The 20173-nt window shown below is 40.1% G+C and overlaps 1 protein-coding gene across 1 annotated transcript in view; it reads right to left on the bottom strand.

The window, feature by feature from the left end:
• Tbc1d9 (TBC1 domain family member 9) overlaps positions 1–19529 on the bottom strand; it is a 109237-nt gene extending 89708 nt beyond the window's left edge. Inside the window, exon 1 of the mRNA XM_046459558.2 lies at positions 19299–19529. Within this exon, the coding sequence (XP_046315514.1) occupies positions 19299–19428 (130 nt within the window). The 5' untranslated portion in view covers positions 19429–19529. The remainder of the gene's footprint in view (positions 1–19298) is intronic.
• Between the last annotated feature and the right edge of the window lie 644 nt (positions 19530–20173).

Genomic DNA, 20173 nt, shown 5'->3' with positions numbered 1-20173 from the left:
ACCTCTGCCTGGCAGGCTGAACTTCCTGGTGGCCCAGTTTAGAAGGGACACCTTTTTATAATTGCACAAGGTTCTGGGTAGGACCTGCTTGGGTAGTGGCTCTAAAGCCATGTTCTTAACCACATGTCTATACTCTTAAACACTAGGCTGCTGTCTCTAGAGGAAGAACCAGTAGAAAACATAAACTCCACAGTGTACTGATAAATGTATGAATAATGTATAATATGTAATAGGTTCCAAGTTATTACAGGGAAATGGGATTTAGAGGTTCAGGGCAGACTATGCTTTAATCTTCTCCCGCTGACTTCCAGAACAGCAAGTCTCCATGGACATATGCCTGTCCATGTTGGAATGAAAGCCAAACATTGATAGCTATCTTTGTGCAGTTGTAAATACATATAAATCTGCAAATACGTTCTACATGAACAGTTAGATACTAATGTCAGAAACCTCAAATATAATTGCAGAAGACTTTGGGGAAATCAGAATACCATTCCCAACTAGGACATTGTTACTACTTATTCACTCCCCTTCTAGAAGTTTTAAATGAAACACTGCTCAGTTCTTGCCTCATTCAGTGTATTTAATTAGCTGAAATAAAATCTGGTCTTGGTTCAGGAGTATCAGACACACGATTACCAGTCAAAACCAGTTCCTCCAGGGCCATCTGTACCAAGGGTTAGGATACTCCACCAAGCCCCAGAATTCCCTCATTGTTATCAGGAAACCAGATGGCAAGCGTGATTGTTTGAATCAGTAATACTTTGAGGCTAATTTCAGGGCAATGAGTGAATAACAGGAAAAGAACATTCCTATTGATACAATTCAACCAACAACATGTATTTGAAAACTATAATGTTTTGCATCATGGTGACATACCACAATACAATTATAGTGTAAACAGCGGCTTCTGACAGTTATTTCCATAGGGCATAGACTCCCCCACTTCTCCTTCCCTGTCACTCCTGATTGTTTCTCTGACATTGGAGTCAAATGTCGGTTTCCATTTATCACCTCCTGCTCTTAGAAAACCCAAAACATTGTTTGTGGTACTATATCTCTATAAAAACAAACTGTATCCCTACCAAAGGTGGAAAAATAAAGGACAGGCTGGGAGGGCTACACTTTTCAAAATATCTGGAGAAAGACATTTCTTTGTGTGGTAAAGCATTCAAAAGTTTTGGAAAATGACCTTTAAAATACAGGCAATATCCCTCTCTCCTCCATCCCATCCCTCCTCACTCCCCTTCAAAATAATTATTTGACTTTTAAATGCCAGGAGTTATTAAATATCCAGGAACTAATCCTTCCTTTATTTAGCTGGCATGAGGCCTAGACTTGCCCAGGAAAAACAAGTCTCTCCAAAGAAATGTCTTTGAGCATTGTGTTCTAGAGCCTTCCAGGCTTTGGATGGTTGAAAGTCTGATATTGCTGATGTCTGTTCAACTCATCAAAACACCCGACAACATTAAGCTAGACATTAAAGCCTGATGAATCACATGGGTTTATACTTCCCTCATTTACCCAAAGCCAGCGTCTTTCAGATTGTTCCCGGGCAGTATAGACAGATGGCCTCCGGGTAACAGACCGGCTTTCTCTGCTTCTCTGTTTCCATTGTCCCAGAATGGCACGAACAAACTCTTAAGAAGGTGCGGGAATCTAAAAAAACTTGAACTCCCAAGGTCCACAGATCTACCCACGCTGTCTACTTAATCCCACGTGATGTACAAAGAACCCATTTAACTATATCCAAAGAAAGAAGCAACAGCCATTTTGCCTCACCTGGACTGGAAAACAAATGGGCTGGCAATGTACTCTGACCAGTGGTTTTCTCCTTTCTCTCTTCTTCCTTCCCGTTGAAGGTGTGCTCCCTGAGGACAAGGCTATTCTACTGACACACTATTCTCACTTGCTTCCTGCTGTCACAGAGCTGATGGCTGCCTAGTAGATTTCTGATACTGGCACTTCTTGTTCCAACTTGGTTGAGCATAGGAAAGATACTTGGGTAAGACAGAACTACATCTGGGAATTTACCATGTTAAACCTGACTAGCCGCCAGGTGTGGTGGCACATGCCTGTGATCTCAGAGGCTAGGGAGACTGAGGTAGGAGGACTGCAAGTTCAAGCCAGCCTCGGCCACTTAGCAAGGCCCTAAGCAACTTAGTGAGACCCTGTTTCTAAATAAACAGGCTGAGGATGTGGCTCAGTGGTTAAGTGCCCCTGGGTTCAATGCCAGGAGCATTGAAAAATAAAGTTATCAGCCCCCCTTTTTTTTTTCAGAGACCCAATATCTCATTTGCTCCTCACAATAAACACATGGTGTGGTAAGAAAACCACTCCATTTTCAGAAGGAAAACAGTCTTAAGGAAGTTAAAATCATAGTCACACATTTAGGAGACAGAATTACTAAGTCCCTTCCATTCTAGAAAGTCTTTTATCAATCACATATGTTTAAACTCTTTCCCCATAAATATAATTTACAATGAAGGATAAACAGGCTTTTATCAAACTCTATCTGCCATAAATAATCTCAAATAAGAACACACGCTCTCTTTAACATTTATTTTGTGTTTGAAGGACATTCCCAAGGTCTTCTCAAAGATTATCCCCTAAGATTCTGCCTATATTTACTAAAGGTTTTGAAAATACGCTTTTTCATTCTTCATAAGCATTAATTACTATGGGTCCTCTTAAGACAAAGATCTAGCTGCCTATTAAGAGTAAAGGAGGGGCTGGGGCTGTAGCTCAGGGGTATAGCACTTGCCTCACACATGTGAGGCCCTGGGTTCAATCCTCAGCACCACATAAAAATAAATAAGTGAATAAAATAAAGATAATGTACACATCTATAATTAAAAATATTTTTAATGAAAGAGTAAGGGAATAAAAAAGACAGTAGAATGAATCAGACATAACTTTCCTATGTTCATATGAATTCATGACTAGTGAAACTGCACATCATGTACAACCTCAAGAATGGGATTCTAATTAGAATAAGTTATACTCCATGTATGTATAATATGTCAAAATATGCTCTCCTGTCATGTATATACAAGAAGAATAGATTTTTAAAAAAGAATAAGGGAAAAACACAGTTTAGAGATAGAGCACTTACCCAGCATGGGTGAGGCCCTGGGTTCCCTCCCCAGCACCACAAATTATAACAATAATAATGAAAATGCATATATAATCACACATATATATTCATCTAAAGACTTTATAAAATCCTGTGTTAATCTAAACTTTAATGAAAGTGGATAATAAGCACAATAGAAATAAAAACCTGCAAGTAGCCTTTACTTAAAGCACACACACTAGCCTGGCACAGTGGCACATGACTGTAATCCCAGCAGCTTGGGAGGCTGAGGCAGGAGGATTGCAAGTTCAAGGCCAATCTCAGCAACTTAGTGAGGCCCTAAGATCCTGACTTAAAATAAAAAATAAAAAGGGCTGGGGATGTGGCTCAGTGGTTAGGAGTCTCTGGGTAAAACAACACACGCAGTAAGGTTTTGTGCAGCTTAAATACCCAAGTGCACGTAATCCCTGTGCAATCCCTGAAATGAACACAAAAACAAAAGTAAGAGGTGTCTATTGCTAGATAACCAAAGTTTTTATGAGCACTAAGAAAAGGGAATGGATCATATTTCTATTAGGGTGCGACTTGATTTGTGAAAACCACAAGGTGCTTGTGTGGGCAAACAAGGTCAGTAGAGTTCTGAAGACAATGGCTCACAAATTTACAACTCTATTACAAATCAGAAGGACTTGACTCCTCATTAAAACTCTATAGAACCAGGAATATAAAGTGGGGTCAAAGGGGGAGGGGAAACTGGGTGTTGGGGGTGAGGGGGAGCAGGCAGGGGGCCAGCTGAGCAGGCGGGAGCAGATAAATAGGTTAAAGTGGATGGACAGGTGGCAGCTTCTAGGAATCACAGGTTCCACTCCTGCAGGGCAGTGTCTGGGAAAGTAGAGGTCCAGCTGCCAAACAAAGGCCAGGAAGAAAGAAAGAGGTTCTTATCCTGTGATGAGCCTCCTGACAGCTGTTCAAGGGAGCAGTGCATGGGTCCTAGCGATGAACCCTGCTGTCCAGTCAGAAACGCACCAGATGCGGCTCAGCATCAGAAGGGTCAGCTTCAGAGTGCAGAAGGGCAAGGCCACTCACTGTTCTGCACTGCACCCCAGGTGTCTCTCCATGCTCCTATGAGGAAGGAGAGTTAACCAGGGGAGCCAGATACCACCTGTCACAGCTCTGTGCTCTGTGTTACAGAGAATCCTAGTGAGGCCCTGGGAGGAGTTCTGCAGGGAAGAGGGGCACCTCTCTCTCCACCCCCCCCCACACCTCTTGGGTTGTCCCCACAATAAGAAACTGAGAACTACAGTTAAAGAAGCCACATGTGGGTATTAGTACAGAGTAAGCTGGGCATGGTGGCACACACAGGTAATCCCAGCAGCTCAGGAGGCTCAGTCAGGAGGATCACAAATTTAAAGCCAGCCTCAGCAATTCAGCGAAGCCCTAAGCAACACAGCCAGACTCTGTCTCAAAATAAAAAATAAAAAGGCCTGGGGATGTGGCTCAGTGGTTAAGCACCCCTGGGTTCAATTGCTGATACCAAAAAAAAAAAAAGAGTAAGAGAGATCATAAACAATTTTATTATTGTAGTCAAAAACAGTTTACATTCCTATTGTTTAAATAATATACAGCAAACTGGACATTTCTAACTGGCTGAAAGGCCAAAAACTTACCTGGAAATGGTATAAGACTTTCTCCAATTTTTACCAATCCTGTTGCAAGCACAACAATTAATTTATAAAATATCTTTGGTGGAAAGTTCAGAGCTGAATAATACAAGACTTTAGGGTACTGGCTTCTAATGTTTTGAATCATAATCCATTTTCAGAAGCTGTAGAAAGGGGTATGCCTCAAGTCCAGAAAAAATATACTTCACTATTAAGTCTACAAATCTTATATCTACTTGCAGACCTTCTAAAATCTCCATCAGTTTAACCAATGTCTAAACTGAAAAGCAACTGAAGTATCCCAAGTTGTGTTGTTACTGGCAGCCACGCTGGGAACCAGCATGGATCCCGGATGGACAGATTCCATTGCCCATCCACATAATAAATAAGCAAATAATGGAAATGATGAAAAAATGAATTTAATGCAATTTGTACAAAACTGGAGAGAAATAGCTAGTCTCTCTCTCCCCTGATCCTGAAGAAAGCAGCTGTTCTGGTTTACAGAAACAAAAGCCAGCAAACAGACTGATATAAATTGAGCCAGGTTACAAGCTAGCCAGAGAGCTGGACACAATTCCTATTTGCTAGATCACAGGGTAGCCTCTCAGTTTCCATTCTCAGGATGAGAAGGTTCAGAGGGGAAACGATAACTTTTATTAGGAAGTTGAGGGGAAAGTAACAATTTGAGGCTTCGAATTTTAATTGGACCCTTTTAGGATAATGGTCCTACAAAAACTTTGATAATGTCCACAAAAGAAAAAAAAAATGATACTTACAAAAAGTCTGTATGCTATGTAACACAAACGACATTAATAAAAATCAATGAGGCACATTGCATTTATATTTTTCCCCTCTTGGTAGACACTACTTTTCAGAGATTGACCATTCTCTGGATACACCTAGACATTTCTTTTCTTGGATGGATACCCCTATAAACAGGTACCTGTCTAATCTTCCTCAGGATGCGAAATTCATAATCCTGGAATGGATCCATACTGTGGTCCCCAAAAGAGCTGAACTAGAAGGCTTGAAATGTGGCAACTCTGGAAAGCTTTTTTTGGGAAGCCCAGACATGATTACAGACTTCCTCCCTGGCATGGAGCTGTATAACTGTAACCCATGACAGCTACTAGCCAGTGACACCAAAACTCAGAAAAAGGTACTGACTGACTCTGTTAGGTCCCCTCATCTCACAAACAAGGTTTCACTTCCAAGACTGGGGCTCACTTTGCCTCAATTTCCTAGTTTACCAAAGAATGCACTCTGAGGGCCTCTTCCTCTTTTTCCTCATCTCCCCTTTTCGTCCTTCTCTCTTTCCAAACTCAGTCAAAACTGAGTACAAATCCAGCCTCAGCCTGCTCCTATCAGCGTCTCCTCAGGAAAGACACTTAACTTCTCTGCGTGCTCAGTTTCCTCATCTGTTACAGAGGGTATAATAGCTAACCTACAAGGTTCTTAATGAAAATCAAATTGGTGAGGTATGAAAATTTCTTGGCAGAATTCCTGAAACACAGAAGCATTTCAGTGAATGTTATCTCTTCTGCCTCTACTCTATGCTAATTGTAACACTAATTTTTTAAAAATGTAATTGTTCATTAACAAAATAATGCCACTACAATAACAATCATGTTTTGAAATTTAGCTTTAGGACACACAGATTTGAAAATTTATAACAAAGATGCTTCTAGAAAAAATAATGTATCCTGCATTATTCATTATAATGTGATAAAAAGTATCTGGTTTAAAAAAGAGTAAATGAATTACTGATTTCGTTTTATGCCTCAATTATGGAGCCCAAATGTAAATCTGCTAAGTCCTGTTATTTTTTACTAAAGACTATCTTAGTTCCTAGGTTAGCCCCAAAATTTCAAAATTCATTTGTACTATTGAAACATATAGTTTTATTTATTAAGAAGCATCAAAGGCAAATAATCTAGGAAATAAAAAACACAACTAGGTGGGCAGAGTTCACGGTTTTTGGTTGAAGGTGTGAAAGCAGTCCAAGTCCCTCATGACCTTCGCTCTGGCAAACAGCTGCTTAGCAAGTCTACAGAGAAAGGAGAGGTTTAGTCACCTCTGGGCCTATTCACCTAGCCTCACGCTCCCTGTATGCAAACACAAAAGATTCCTGTTGTTCTCATCCACAGGAAAATTTCTTTCTTTCTTTCTTTTCTTTTTTTTTAGTTTTTCACAAACATTCTTTTATTTTAAATAAATTTATTTATTCTAATTATGTATATATGACAGCAGAATGCATTTTGATTCATTGTACACAAATGGGGCACAACTTTTCATTTCTCTGGTTGTGTATGATGTAGTGTCGCACCAAATGTGCAGTCATACATGTTCCTAGGGTAATGAAGTCCATCTCATTTCACCACCTTCCTGCTCCCACCCTCTCCTTTGCCCAAAGTTCCTCCTTCTTCCTATGCCACCTACCCCATTATCCACTTGTCAGAGAGAACATTCGGCTTTTGGGGATTGATTTATCTCACTTAGCATAATATTCTCCAAGTCATCCACAGGAAAATTCCTAATCCAGATGTCCCGGTGACAGGAGAAGCACAGTGGATCTCCTGAATGGATCCCACAGCTAGGAAACTGAGCCATCCAGGGCTCCCTGAGAGATGTGTCAATAACCTAACAGCAAAGCTGTGAGATGCCATTTGAAGCAATCTGGAGGCCAGAGGCAACTGCGGAACGCTTTGAAAGAAATAACCAGCCTGAGCCCCTTAGAACATGCACTTGACAGGAGGGGGAACTGGCCAGAGGAAAGTGGGATAATGACTTCTTCCCGGTGGTCTGGTTTAACCGTGTTTTCCAAATACAAACTCCTCTAATACAACCATATAACACAGAGAGGGACGGACAGATGGGAAGTAGCCTTCCTCCGTCTCCCACCCAGTCCTCTCCCAGGTGACCCCAGTTTGCCACCATCAGAGAGAAGCATTTGGGCAAGAAGAGGGAGAAAGGAGGTGGAAGAGAGGAGGGCAGGAAGGATCGGGGAGAATGAGAGGAAAACACTGACCCTCTCCACCCACGGAGTATTTAAAATGTGCTCAGGAGGGAAGGAGGGAAGGAAAAATGGGAGTAAGGAAGGAGGGAAAGGGGCACTGGGTAAGGGATAAAGGACCAAGCGAGACAGAAACGGAAGGCTGCTGGTCAAAATGTCTTCTTCAAAAAGCCCCAACACTGACTTGACTTGTTAAGCTGCCTGACCATCAGACAAACATCCCTTGGCTTTAGCAGCATCCTTGTGAAAAGTGCAACATCTCTGAACGCAGAAGCCTTCAGTTACCACGCCCAGGGGTGAGTGGGGACCTGTGGCTCCTGACACCCACGGAGAACATCGGCAAGGAGGGACTCTTCACAACAGGTGCCAAAAGGTTATTAAGTGACATTTTAGACAAGAAAGTCAAACTCAGAAAAAGAACTTCACACAGTACAGGTTTGGTGATGGGAGCACTGTGATTTGAATCCAGTGGAGCCCAGCGAAGTGAGAGACCGCGAAAAAGCTATGCAAAGAGCAGCCCCGAGCTTTTCCCGTTTGCCCCTGGTGTTCCCTGCACACCACGGGGCCACCAGGCATGCATGGGCTTCCACCTCCAAGGCCCAGAGCTGGTGGCCACCATCACAGCAATGATAAGATGCCACACTCCCAATTCCTGATTTGTACACCACTACAGACCAGGTTGTCGCCAAGCCTGGGAATCCTACCATAATTTCCAACCTGACTTCATAAAGCAGGTCCTGCCTGGGCGTGAAGATGGCAAACCAGGACAGTATCTGCAGTGTTCCTAGAACACGAAATCTGCCTCAACCTCTCAAATTCCTCACATGTCTTTAGGGAAGCTTGGAGCAGTTTTTCTCTTGCCTGAGTTTTGAGAGCAGTTTTATAAATACCAAGATGTCAAAAGTCATCTCAAATCCTACACAAATGATGCATGTTTGTTCTTATTGATTCTTTGTGGAACAAGGCAAAGTCTCAAGACAGCTTGATGTGGGGAATAAGTAAAGCTGTCTTGAAGTTGACAATAACAGGGAGGAGGAATTCCTAAATAAAGCAAGCAAAATCTGCTCTTGGCTACTCCTGCTTCTGGCTAGTAGCACTTGCTTGTTATGCAAGTTTAATAAGCCAGCCTTACACACAGATACAGATTTCCCTACATGCGCAACTTATGACATTAAGCTCCGTTAGGGACTAAGACAAAATTCAACTGTTTTTGTATACAATGGGACAACATTTACTAATTAGTGCACCTGGTAGTTACTTAGCTAACACTCAGAAAGATGAAAGGATTTACTCTATAACAAGCACCTGTTTACCAGTTGGGGTTTCTAGAACACTGCTCTGTTGTTTTTCTCTTACCACGGGGAGACCTTTGGTTGCCAAATGAAGAGTTCCCTTACTTGTGAAGGTCTCCATCACTCTAGCTCAGATGCCATGATTCGATTCAGCCTTAATTAGTCTGCACCTATGGCCTCCATGTCTGTCCTCAGTTCTCTTAAATGTATTCATTCAGCTCTGATCACTAGTCAGTAATGGCCAGAAGCAGAAATTTGCCTGTTCTTTATTTCACTTCTCTGTCAAATTAGCACTCTAAATACAGCTGGTCCTCAAGCTCATTTCAGTCAGGATAGTTTGCTGAAGAAATCACACTTTTGATTTTGTGTAATGAAAATTGCCTCCATCTCTGGTGACATCCCCTACCCTGAAGCCCTTAGGTTCTAGTTCACCAGGGATCCATGAAGCTCCTAAAACTTTGTGGCAAGTTTTGAAGCTGTCATTTTTTTGTAAAGGAGTCCACAGCTTTTTAAATTTTTTTAAAAGATTCTCATGGTGGGTGGGGTTGGGGCAGGAAAATAAGACTAACATATGCCATTACAATTAGTCTTAAAAAATACTAAATAAATACAAAATTAAATAGGCTCCCGCTTATTTGCTAGGAAACCTACAGCCAGTCACTGGATCTCTGTAAAGCCTTTGTTTTCTTTTGTATAAAACGGGGTTAATAATAGCACCTACCTTATGAATGACAAAACGATCTGAACCAATATCCACCACGGACGACATCTGTACAACTGAACAAAATGTACTTCAAAATATCAAATAATTAAAGAGACAGATTATCTCACCTGGGGGAAAGGGAAGCTGCAGAGCCCCGCCCTTGAGACAACTATTATTTTGGAAGGCATGTGTCTCTTCCAGAGGGGGGTCCTGAACCCCTGACATTCTAAATGTTCTTTTTCTTTTTTTAATGCTTTTATTAATTAGTTCATTGTATTTATACATAAGAGTTGGGCTCATTTTGACATAATCATACATGCATGGAATTTAATTTGCTCCAGTGCTTCCTCTTTCATGCTCCTCTTCCCTCTGCCATTTCTGTCCTCTATGCTACTGGACTTCCTCCTGTTTGTTTATGCATTTGTATTGAATTGGGTTTTATAGATACGCCTGAAGGTGGAATTCACTGTATTACACTTGCACATGTACACAGTGTCATTCTGTCAAGTTCATTCCACCTTCCTCCCTGTTCCCATCCCTCCTCCCTCTACTCCAATGATCTTCCCCCTATCTTTATGAGAGAACTGTGGACTGGACAGACCAGAACAGGAGTCAGTGCCACCAAAGAGGTAGGGAAGGAACAATTCCTTCTTTTGGGATTGGGATGCACTCTAATGTTAAGTGCAATCTTTTGTTTGTTTGTTTTTGATACTGAGGTTTGAACTCAGGAGCACTCAACTACTGAGCCACATCCCAGCCGTATTTGCATTTTATTTAGAGACAGGGTCTCACTGATTTGCTTAGTGCTTTGTTTTTGCTGAGGCTGGCTTTGAACCCATGATCCATCTGTAATCTTTTTATTTTTTAATTTTTATTTATTTATTTTTTGTGGTACTAGGGATGGAACCTAGGGCCTTGTGCATGAGAGACAAGCACTCTACCAACTGAACTATAGCCCCAGCCCCCTCCTATAGTCTTAAGTAGGCAAAAACACCCAGGTTACAGCTTAGTTTTGAAATCCATCATTTAAAGTGATCTTTGTTTCCAACTGGAAACAATAAAAACTCTTTTACAGAAAATAATATCATCTTCTGCTTCAGATTGCTTCTACAAAGTAGAAATTCAATAGTCAGTACATAATCAAAAGTAAAGTCACAGGGCATAAAGGATGACCTAATAGCATGAATAAAAACTAAAGGAAATAACAGACAAAAGAAGAGATGTATATGGGTTCAAGATACTGAAGTTAATATAAAGTTATGAAGTTAAAAAAACTACACTCACTCAAAAAATGATAACAAATTGAATGTTATAATAAATGTGAATTATAAAAATGAACAAATAAAAATTTTAGAATTTAAAAAAATTAAGAATTATCAAGCTTAAAAGGAGAGTAAATATAGTTGAAAAATGGTAACTTGGAACCAAAACACAAAAATCAGCAGATAGTACACATAGTACATCCAATTAGAAGATCAAATATTCATGTCATTGGAATGTCAGGAGAAACGGAGAAAATGGTAGTGGGGATGAGATGTTTACAAAACCAATGTAAGAAAGATTAAAGAAATCATACTATTTCCACATAGCAGTTTTAAAAGTCCACAAATATCTTGACCATAATACAATGACAGAAAACAAATGTCACAGAGAAAATCTTAAAAGCCATTAAAGAGCCAGGCGCAGTGGCGCACACCTGTAATCCCAGCTGTTCTGGAGGCTGAGGCAGGAAGACTGCCAGTTTAAAATCAGCCTTGGCAACTTAGGCAGGTCCTGAGAAACTCAGTGAGACTCTGTCTCAAAATAAAAAAAATAAAGGGCTGGGGATGAGGCTCAGTGGTTAAGAGTTCCTGAGTCAATCTCTGGCACCAAAAAAGAAAAGAAAAGAACAATTAAAGAAAAAAGACATATGACCTACAAAGTAGTTACAATTTGCAGTGAGATTTTACTTATCCATGTCAATCAGAAGATAGTACCTTGATCATGCTTTAAAAAAAATTAACTGCCAACCATTCAGCACCAAAATATACTTCAAAAATGAAAATATTTGCAGACATGTGAAAACTGAGAAAATGTTCCACCAACAGGCTCTCACTAAAGAAAGAATAATGGATATTTTTAGACAGTAAAAAAACAATTCCAGAAAAAAAGGTCAAAGATGGAAGAAGAAAGTACAACAAAAATTATAAATGTGTGAAAATCTAACTGAACACAGACTTTAAGAACAGCAGTAATTACACATTCTTGAGTCAAAAAGTTGTTAAGAATTAAAATATGTTATAAGAAACTAATTAATAAAATAGGTGAAAAACCAAGTCACATGTACATTGACTATCCTATTATCAGGCAAATATGTTCAAAAGGAATTAAGGAAACAAACAACTATTTATAAGACACATCCAAAAACAGGATGCATAAAGGATGAAAGTAAAAGTATAGAAAAGATACCAAACACTGAAAACAAATCAATCCTTTCTAACTATAATAATGATGTGTTAAGCAACTCTGGGAACATGGATAAATAGTTCATAATAATAAAGTGCCCATTTTTATTATTATGAAATTATATGTTACAATTATAAGTATATATACACCTAATACCTCAGCCTCAAACCATATGAAACAAAAACTTAACTCTAAGAATAGTCAAAACCATAGGTATAATTGAAAAATTAAATATAACTTCTAGCAGCAGAATAGAATAGACATTATGATTAATGTATGTACATTCCATGTATGTATTATATGTCAAAATATATTCTGCTGTCATGTATGACTAAAAAAAAATAAAAATAAATCGTATGGTACTAAAAAAATAAAAAAATAAATATAACTTCTATAACTGCAGAACCAAAAGATTAAAAAATTAGTTAAGATATGAACCACTTGATCACAAGCCCTCATCTTGATCAAATGAATATAAATAAATCATAAATCATTAACCAGCAATTGCAATATATGTGTTTTTCTCAAGCAGAATATGTTAACATTACAAAATATTAACCACAAGCAGGGTATAGAACAAGTCAATATATTTCAGAGCACTGAAACCATATAAGATATGACTACAGTTTCTAACTGCATGTTTGAAAATAAAAAAAAAATGTATCTAAATAACTTACGATTAAAAAAAAGAGAAAAGAAAATGGAAATTAGAAACTATTTTGAGTGCAATGATCATCAAGCTACTCATCAAAATTTAGTTGTGGAATGCAGATAAAGTCATGTTGAGACAGAAATGCACAGTTCTAAAATGCATGTGAAAATAAGGCTGATGATCAATTTACTAAGCACTTTATTGTTTGGTTTGGTTCTGTTTGGTTTGGTTTGGTGATGGGCATTGAACCCAAAGCTTCACACAATCTAGGCAAGTGCTCCACCACTGAGCTACACCCCCAACCCCAAAGTATCATAATTCAAGATGTGAAAAAAACTCAGCAATTTATATACAAAGAAAATATTAAAAAGAAAAAATAAAGATAAGAACAGAAATTAATGAAATATACAACAGTAAAGATAGACATATCCAGAAACTGATTGTTTAAAAGACATAAAAATTTATAAATTCCTTAAAGAACAATTAAGAAAGGGAAGGTTCAAATAACCAATATCAGAAACAGAAAGGTGGCATCCCTGTACATTCCACAGACATTTAAAATATGAGGATATGATTGACAAATTTATGTTAATAGATTTGAAAATCTAGATGAAAGGATAAATCCTACAAATATATGACTTATAATTAAGAGTAAATGAAAGGTATTTCAGTTTTTTAAATTTTGATGTACTATTCAAAAAATAGAATCTAGGATTTGAAATATTCTCACAAAGGAAACTTCAAGGTCAGACTGCCTCACTGATGAGTTCTGCCAAACACAGTAGGATGAAATAACACTGATAACACAGAGACCCTTCCAGAAAACAGAACAGAATGTACACTCTTAAGGCCAATATGACCCTGGTGTTAGAATTTGACAAGGATGTTATTAAAAAGAAAAACTTCAGGCCAATCTAAAAAAACACAAAAGTATAAATAAAGGGTTAGAAAATGATACTGAACATAAAAAAATATAGTCAAGCTGGGATATTCGACATATGTAAGTTTGGTTAAACACTTGAAAATCAGTTAAAAAGTCAACATCATATAAACAGAAAAATTACACCTCAATAAACACAGAAAAGCATTTGAAAAAAATCAGGATCCATATAATCAAAAATTCTTAGCCACCTAGGGATAGGAATACCCTTAAAATGAAAAATATCTACAAAAATTATCATACTTAATGAAAATACATTCAAAGTCTTTCTTCTAAGACCCAGAAATGGGCAAGGAAATGTACAATAAACGCACCAATTCACAATTGTACCTAGCATATGAAGGCAAAGAAAATTCTTAAAAAGCATAAAGGTAGGAAATAAAACTGCCAATATTATCAGATGATGTAGTTTTGTATTTAGAAAATACTAAAGAATCTACAGATAAATCACAAAAATTCATTTCCTAAGTTAGTGACATCCTGGATGTGAGGTCAATATAAAAAACAACTACTGTTTATTTCTATATCCTAGCAAAAAAGAATTATAAAAATAAGTTTTAAAAAAGACACAATATCCAACTAATGAAAAAAATGCCAAACACCTAGGAATAAATCTAGTAATATGCTACAACTTCTACACAGAAAAACTATGAAATAATATTGAAAGGTTTTTATTTCTTTGGGATGCTGAAAAGAGCCTCCTCCCACATGTGAGGCAAGTGCTCTATCACTGACTGAAATCCCGGTCCTTATTGAGAGACTTTTTCAAGGAGCTACATAAATAGAGGAGTATACCATTTTCATGGACTGGAAGACCTGATATTAAAAAGGTGACCATTTTTATAAAATTTGTTTACAGATAATGTAATCTCAATCAAAATCCCAATAGTTTAAGTTTTTGTTGTTGATACTGATTTGTTTTGGTGGAACTTAATAAGATAATTTAAAAATATTATATCAATGTAAAAGTCAAAGACTATCCAAAAACAAAGAACAAGAGAACTTGATCTACTAAATATAACCTCATGTTACAAAACTATAGTGTGATACTGGTGCAAGAATATATACAACAAACAAAAGAAACAGAAAGCTCCAAACAGACCATACGCATTTGGATACTTGATTAATGACGGTGATACACAGGATCAAATGGAAGATCATTTAAAAAAAAATGTGTTTCAATACAACTTGACTCCTGCCTCATACAATATGCAAAAATTAATTCCCAGCAAATATTAAATATAAACTTGGGAAATAAAGCTGTAAACCTTCTAGAAAATAATATAGATGAAGATATAACAGAGAAAGAAAAGACTTACTGAACACTCAGGATACAAAAAAACAGTAACATAAAGGAAACAAAACCTATAAAGGATTTGGATGTTAAAATTTTAAAAACCTGAATAGACGTGCAAGAGAAGGAAGAGCCTGCCACACATTTAACCAACAAGGGGTTCATATCCAGAATATTTTTTTAAATCCTACAATTCAATAAGAAAAATATAAAAAATCCAGTTGAAAATGAGCAAGAGACTTAAACAATAATGTCACAAAATATTTCAAATGGCCAATAAACAAAAGAAAAGGAGCTCAAATTCATCAGTCAGAAAAAAAAGCAAAGTAACCTCACAACATGATATTACTACAAAACCAGCATAATGACTAAAATCATGAAAACTGACAACGTTGGCAAAGATATGGAGTCAGGGAAACTCCCAGATGCTGCTGGTGGGAGTATATTGGTACAACTACTTTAGAAATAGTTTGGGATTATTTACTAAAGCTGACACTACATGCATCCTTATAATCTAGCAATTCCTCTTCTGGATATGAACCAAATAGAAACATCCAGCCACAGGTACCATGAAACATGCACAAAAGTGACCAGAGCCACGTCGTCCATAATGCCCCCAAAGGGACCACCCAAAGGTTCACCAACAATACAGCAAATAAACTGGGGATTCATAAATCGTACAATATCGTGTCACAGTTTTCCATACAGCAGAGAAAAGTGAACAAACTCTAACCACAGGCCACAATATTTATGAGTATCACCAACAACACTGAGCAGAAAGGTCCAAGCACAAATATAAACTCTATGATATCATTTTATTCCTTTCTCAAAAAACAAAAAGTCAAGCCCAACATATTGTGTTTAGGGATATATTCACTGTCAAAAAAACAAAAAACAAAAAAACAAGGAAGTGTTTGCCAAGAACATCAGGAAATGTTCACCTTTAGGGTGGGTGAAAGTGGTGATGGGGGGCTTCTGGGTCATTGGCAATATTCTAGTTTTCTTCATCCTGGTGTTGGCTGCAAAATATTTACCTTGTGATAAATTACAGCACTCTACATCATATTTTGTGCACTTTTCAGTATGCATGTGAAATCTCAGTTAAAAGGTTAAATAAAAAAGTCCACACAGGACAGAAGGCTCCATAACATCAATACCTATGCACATTGCTGGAATTGAGAATAGAATTGCTAGATTTTTAAAAAATTGGCAGCGTTCTTACTTTGGCTCCTTCTTTTGTACATTTCCTGTGCTAACATCTTACTGAGCACTAGAATGACCACACATGGCCAGTTCACACTGGACAGCTTCCTCACTTATCTGTCATCATCCGTTTCCTGATGGACACTGTTACCTTGGTCCAGATAATGCACCTTATGTAAAAGTGCTGAGATCTTCCAGAAAATCTCCAACAATTGATACCCTACTCTTGCTCATTCCTCCTCTCCTCACAGCCTCTCTCTTTCTTCTTCAGCTCTCAGCTCAAAAGTCACTTATTCAGGGAATTGTTTCTTTGCCCCCACCTCCAACCCCATCACGTTCCTCTCCTTGTGACACCTGCACTGGTCATTTTCAGTTGCCCACCCCCCACCTCCCAGGTCCATCCCTAGGAGAGGAAATCAATCCTGAAAGAGACCCCATCACTAGGATGCCCTGTCTATCTGGCTTCTAATGGGCTCTGCTGGCAAAAGTCACAGCAGAAGCTGGGAGTGTGGGAGACAAGCAGTCAGGGCCCATCCTCTCCTCTGGCTGAGGTCTGTTTGCAGGGCTGACTCCTTCCTCTGGGCTCAAGCTCCTCCTCCCTGGACTCCAGCATTAATGGACTCTGGTAACATCATCCCTGCCTCTTGTTTTTCAGGCCTGAGGTGATAACAGCTTCCCACCACTAAGCCTTTCACTGATTCTGATAAACCATCTCTCCAAATTGCCCTTACACTAAACTCTCCATTTGAACTAGACTGAGTTCTGTTTTTTGTTTGTTTTGTTTTGTTTTGTTTTTTTTTGCTGGGACCCCACAGAGCAGTAATTTTATATTAATTTATGTGATGATTTCTTCAGCATCGATCTTTTAGACTGTGAGTTTCATGACACCGACACTTCAGAAATTGCCCCCCCCCAAAAAAAACCTGTAAATGATTTAGTAAGTTAATGAATGAATAAATGAATTCACACTAGAGTTAGAACATACTATATACATCATAAGCTGGGCATGGTGGCCCAGACCTATAATCCCAGTGGCTAGGGAAGCTGAGGAAGGAGGATCAAGTTCAAAGCCAGTCTCTGCAACTAAGCAAGGCCCTAATCAACTTAGCAAGACCCTGTCTCAAAATAAAACATAAAAAGGGCTGGGGATGTGGTTCAGTGGTTAAGTGCCCCTGGGTTCAATCCTTGGTACAAAAAAAAAAAAAAAAAGGCTATATACAACAATTTCTAAAATGTCACTACTACATTTGAACATGATCCTAATCTATCAGACCAAACATTTTACCTCTGTTGGCTGAAAATAAGCTTTTGTTGGCAGGAATATTTGCACTCAGGAAGATAATTTCAATTATTTCAGAAATAAGTGCAATAGTTTTGAGTTTTTAATTAAAAAAACTCAACTATCTAAAATAAGTCATCAATGACAAGACTCTAAGTGGACAAAATGAGAAATGGGTCACTACAGTAGACTGTAATGAGTTACAACTCTATCAGTAGGAATACAATAAACACCTTAAGTAGAAAAAGAAGGCTTTACATCCCTGAAGTGTTCATATTCTGTTGCAAATGACTGGGGAAAATAAATACTTAGTGGATATTAGTCAAAGAGAGTTAACCAATTGGATATGTTCTTTGTTATTATGATAAACTATCCACATTGCTGTCTGGAGTTTAAAGAAGGGCTATCTAGGCTAATCCCAGTATTAGATATGCAAGTTACACACTAAAGTTTATACTCAGATAACGCCTACAAAATGAATTGGAAAATTCTGATTCGAATTCACCAGTCAGTATTTCCATAATGGCACTAGAGTGTTACAGATTTTCTTTTAGTTGAAAAGTGCAAAAAAATCAGATTGCCTATCAGCCATCAGATGTACTAGCAAAATCTTTCAAACATATGCCAGTATATACTGTACCACATGACTCCTGAATTTTAATCTTGAGAAATCCAGTTTATAAATATATTCACAATAAAATACATACCATATCAAGATCTTTTTTTTTTTAATTTCATAGCAGGATATTGTGAAAGCAATTTACCTAGCAGGCAAACTCTGAAAAGAGTGAAATAGTCTCCAGCCTAAAGAGGTCATAGGTCATTTCTTCTGTAGCCTCTTTCCTAGTTAAACTTCTGAATCTTCTGCTAACTTGTTCACTGTAAAAAGTATTCCAGTTCTGTTCACTCTAACGAGGGGAAGGGAAGGATCAATTTCTCTAGTATGAGTTCAAGATTATTTGTAACCTCCCGCCAAGTGCTACTTAGTTTATAAAGGAAGATCTTTCTGATATGGCACTACTTGGGATATGGGTATGATTGATACTATAATCCTGAAAATGGCATGGCTTCAGTTAGTTACATTAGTAATACCTTGTGAGGGGGTTAGAGAAGAAGTGACTGAGGTAATAATAGCATTTAGTTAAAATGCGGTAGTACAGCCAATTCTTTTTACAAAAGAACTAGATCACTCGCTTTGTTTAATGCCTAATTAGGTGCAACAAAAGAATTTCTTTTTCCTTATTCATTCTGTTCGGTCATAACTAATATAGGAAATGACCACATCAGCTCCTTACTGATTGTTTCCCTGAAAACAAAAGAGTGTTTTTATACCTGATCCTGCTATTGCCAGTAAAGACAGTGAAGTAAAAATTAACCATTCCATCTCTCTTTTCCACATGTAAAGTGATGTTTTTTAAAGGAGGGAGGGGGAGGGAATAACGTATTCAATTCATAAGGGCTGAGGCTCCCCCCGCCCCAGACTCACTCATCCTGGTTCTCATCAACATCGCCCACTAAGGGGGCGCCCAGCACGCGAAGACCCCATTGCCTGACAGGGTCAGAAAGGCAGCATCCCTCGCCCAGTCTGAGAATCCCAACTCCCGACGCCTTCCACACACCCTGGCGGGGCGGGGGCCGACCCGGGGGACCAGGCGGCGTCCCCGGGGCCCGCAGCCCTGAGCCGCGGGCGGGGCCGCAGTGCGCGGTCTCCCTCCCGCAGGGAGCGGCCGAGGTCCTTACCGGCCAGTCCGCCACCGCCGCCTCCGTCGCCGGCGTGCCCCTTCCTCCGCTGCAGGATGAAGTACGGGTTGGCCCTCTCCGTGATCCACAGCGCGTTGGCCAGCAGCACCTCCTCGGGGTTCACCCACATGGTCCCAGCCGCCGACGGTGGACGCACAAAGGGGCCGCGGGTCGGGTCCTGCACACTGGCACGCACGGGCGCGTACTCCCGGCCACACGCGCGCCCGCCCGCCCGCCCGCCCGCTAGGTGAGGCTGGCACCAGCGACTTCACCAGGGGGCGGCCCGTGGCGCCAGGGCCACAACGAAACCCCCGCGGGCGGCCCGGGAGGACCGCGAGGACCCGGGTGCTGCGAGCAGCATCCTCCCCTCGGCGCCGCCGCCCCCCGCGCGCCCGCGGCCGCAGACGCCCAGGCCCGCCGCTCCGCAGCCCGGCTCCGGCCCACGGCGGCGGGAGGAGCGGGAGGAGGATGGAGAGCGGGAGGAGGAGGAAGTGGTGTGGCTTGGTCCCAGGATCCCGCTCGGCGGCGGCAGGGCTGCGGGCGACGCGAGTGGATCGTCCCCGCGGTCAGGGCCGAGCCCGGCTGGGGCGCGGCTGCTCCGGCAGCTCCGGCTCCGGGGCCGCCTGGGTCTCTAGCTGCTCAGAGCTCCCGAGTACGCCGCGCGTTAACACTCCTTCTCAGGGCCACTTGCACCAGCGGCCAGCCCAGCTTCCTCTGGAAGGACGCTCCGGACACTGCGAATGAATGACGACAGCGCGGCTCAGTTGGAGCGAACCCGGGTGACACCAGTTTCCACAGGCGCAGATCCTCCTCGGACTCTGCGCGCCGAGCCCAGCAGCCTTAGCTGGCTTCGCTGGAGCCTTCTGGGGACCTTG

The sequence above is a fragment of the Marmota monax genome, unplaced genomic scaffold (genome assembly GCF_021218885.2).
Source record: "Marmota monax isolate L192 unplaced genomic scaffold, Marmota_monax_Labrador192_F-V1.1 WCK01_AAM20220418_F8-fsc00039, whole genome shotgun sequence".
Classification (NCBI taxonomy): domain Eukaryota; kingdom Metazoa; phylum Chordata; class Mammalia; order Rodentia; family Sciuridae; genus Marmota; species Marmota monax.
This window is presented reverse-complemented; position numbering and strand designations above follow the sequence as displayed.